The sequence below is a fragment of the Medicago truncatula genome, chromosome 7 (genome assembly GCF_003473485.1).
Source record: "Medicago truncatula cultivar Jemalong A17 chromosome 7, MtrunA17r5.0-ANR, whole genome shotgun sequence".
NCBI classification, from domain to species: domain Eukaryota; kingdom Viridiplantae; phylum Streptophyta; class Magnoliopsida; order Fabales; family Fabaceae; genus Medicago; species Medicago truncatula.
In genome coordinates this window covers 36,976,713-36,979,949 of record NC_053048.1, presented here as the reverse complement: position 1 = coordinate 36,979,949, position 3,237 = coordinate 36,976,713, and the positions used below count along the sequence as shown (strand labels likewise).

Below are 3,237 nucleotides of genomic sequence, written 5' to 3'. Positions count from 1 at the left end.
AATTAAATTTATCTTTAAAAAAATATTTAACCTAAATATTTATAATCCCATTAATTTATTTAAAAGCGTTTTGTAAAGAGATATATCAAATTGTCTCATAAGTCATAGCTCAACTAACAAAAATATTAAAATTGTTAGTTTGAACTTCATTATTGGGTTCGAACTCCGACACATTCTTCACTTTATGTGTGTGAGTTTACAATGTAATTGGTGTATAAAAAAACATGCATCGGCTTTGGTAGTTCACTTGAAGAATATAAAATTTTACAAATGTAGAAAAACCAGAACTGTTCCAAGTTTTACAGAGAAAAAGGGTAGAGATATTAGCAACAAAAAGAAAAAGGAACACAGAAAAGAGAATAAAGGGAGGGAAGAAAGCACATCAAAGCCACTTTATTTTCTTTGATCCAATCTAAACCCACTTCACTTTATCTCTGCAACACACACCACCATTGTAAGTTATTGTTCTTGTTCCTTTTTCTCTTTTGTTCTGTCTTTTTTTTGTCTTTTCCCTTCACACATTCATTCCAAAATCTTCAAATTCATCCACCAAGTTCCTATTTTTCATCTTCCAAAGCTTAAAATTCTTCTTCATCTTCATAAAAATCACACCTTTACAATGACCCATCATCATTTTTGCTATTATCTCACACTCTTTTACCTTATTCTTCACTGTGTAACCCTTTCTCACTCAATTGATATTCACCCACAAGACAAAAAATCTCTTTTATTGTTCAAATCATCATTGCATGACCCTAGCCAAAGTTTAACCAACTGGGTTGGTTCAAATTGCACTACATGGGTTGGAATCACTTGTGAAAATACTACTGGTAGAGTGGTTTCAATCAACCTAAACAGTATGAATTTGTCAGGTCAAATCCACCCCAATTTTTGCAACCTTTTGTATCTTGAAAAAGTGGATTTTTCACACAATAATTTCACATGCACTCTACCTGTTTGTTTTGGAGACTTATTGAACCTTAGAGTTATTGATCTTAGTCATAATAGGTTTCATGGTGGAATACCAAACTCTTTCATGAGGCTTAAGCATCTCACCGAGCTTGTTTTGAATGAGAATCCACCTTTGGGAGGTTTATTGCCTTTTTGGATAGGTAACTTCTCTGCAAATCTTGAAAGAGTTCAGCTTGGTTATTGTTCATTCAGTGGAAGTATACCTGAGAGTTTGCTTTATTTGAAGTCTCTTAAGTATTTGGACCTTGGAAGCAATTTATTGTCTGGTAATCTTGTTGATTTTCAACAGTCTTTCGTTTTTCTCAACCTTGGTTCCAATCAGTTTACAGGTACTTTGCCTTGTTTTGCAGCTTCAGTTCAGTCCTTAACTGTGTTGAATTTGTCTAACAATTCTATTGTGGGGGGTTTACCTGCTTGTATTGCTAATTTTCAAGCTTTGACTCATTTGAACTTATCAAGGAACCATTTGAAGTATAGAATATATTCAAGGCTTGTGTTCTCAGAGAAACTTGTTGTTTTGGATTTGAGTAATAATGAATTGTCTGGTCCTATTCCTAGTAAAATTGCAGAGACCACCGAAAAACTTGGTCTTGTTTTTCTTGACCTTTCTCACAATCAATTCTCTGGTGAAATTCCATTGAAAATTACTGAGTTAAAAAGCTTGCAGGCTTTGTTCCTTTCTCACAATCTTCTTTCTGGAGAAATTCCTGCTAGAATTGGAAATTTGACTTATCTTCAAGTCATTGATATTTCACACAACTCTTTGTCTGGTACCATTCCATTCAGTATTGTTGGATGCTTTCAGTTGTATGCTCTAATACTTAATAATAACAATCTTTCTGGTGTGATTCAACCGGAGTTTGACGCGTTGGATATCTTGAGGATACTAGATATAAGCAACAATAGGTTTTCCGGGGCTATTCCACTCACTTTGGCTGGTTGTAAATCTTTGGAGATTGTAGATTTTAGTTCCAATGATCTTTCTGGATCCTTGAACGATGCAATAACCAAATGGACAAACCTCAGGTATCTTTCTCTTGCGTGGAACAAATTCAATGGAAACTTGCCTAGTTGGTTGTTCGCATTTCAAGCTATTGAAACAATGGATTTGTCACACAACAAATTTTCTGGCTTTATACCTGATATTAATTTGAAGGGTAGCTTATTATTTAACACACGGAATGTTACTGTTAAAGAGCCTTTTGTTGAAGCTACAAAGGTGTTTGAACCAAGAGTTTCAGTAGTTGTTTCTGATAGCAATCAACTCAGTTTCACATATGATCATTCATCGATGTTCGGAATCGATCTCTCCGATAACTTGTTGCATGGTGAGATTCCAAGGGGCTTATTTGGCCTATCTGGCTTAGAATATCTGAATTTGTCAAACAATTTTCTCAACGGACAGCTTCCTGGTTTGCAGAAAATGCAGAGTTTGAAAGCTATAGATTTGTCGCATAATTCCCTATCAGGACATATCCCGGGAAACATTTCCAGCCTTCAAGATCTTACCATCTTGAATCTGTCTTACAACTGTTTCTCTGGATATGTTCCTCAGAAGCAAGGTTACGGAAGATTTCCTGGTGCATTTGCTGGAAATCCAGATTTATGCTTGGAATCTCCGAGTGGAGTGTGTGAGGATGGGAGAATTCCATCAAATCAAGGAAGTTATTTTAAGGAAGATAAGATGGATGGACCAATATCTGTAGGGATTTTCTTTATCAGTGCCTTTGTTAGTTTTGATTTTGGTGTTGTTGTTCTATTCTGTTCTGCTCGAACAAGAAAGTACATTCTCCAAACCAAAACTTGATATGATACATCTCATAATGGCAATCTTTGTCCTGTAAATTCGATTTTGTAATTTGGTAGCTGCCTTCCTGTTTCAAGTGAACATAGACATCTGTGTCCCAGAAACGACACAACCAAATGTAGTGATGTGAGTCACCAACGGTTTAAACCATTCATGACCAGCAGTTTAAACCATTCATGACTCTGAATAGAGTGTAATTGTAAAGACTAACCATGCATTATTCAGCTGGGAAAAGAATGGATGGTTATTGTGAAAATTTTATCCGAGTAAAGACAAGTCCTACATCATTATCACATTTATTCACATGCCATACCATGTTATTTACAATCAGTGGAGGCTTAGCAGGAAACATGACTTTGTATCTAGTCTAGTTATGGTGAAATTTTGATCTTGGTCATCAATTTGCAGATTTAAAAACATGTTTACGTTTATAGGACATGTATGATTCTAGATTTACC

The 3,237-nt window shown here is 35.2% G+C and overlaps 1 protein-coding gene across 1 annotated transcript; it reads left to right on the top strand.

Moving 5' to 3' along the window:
- Positions 1–245: 245 nt before the first annotated feature.
- LOC11405179 (receptor-like protein CLAVATA2) lies at positions 246–3,237 on the top strand. The gene has a single exon (XM_003624082.4). The coding sequence runs from the start codon at positions 620–622 to the stop codon at positions 2,777–2,779; it is 2,160 nt and encodes a 719-aa protein (XP_003624130.1). The 5' UTR covers positions 246–619; the 3' UTR covers positions 2,780–3,237.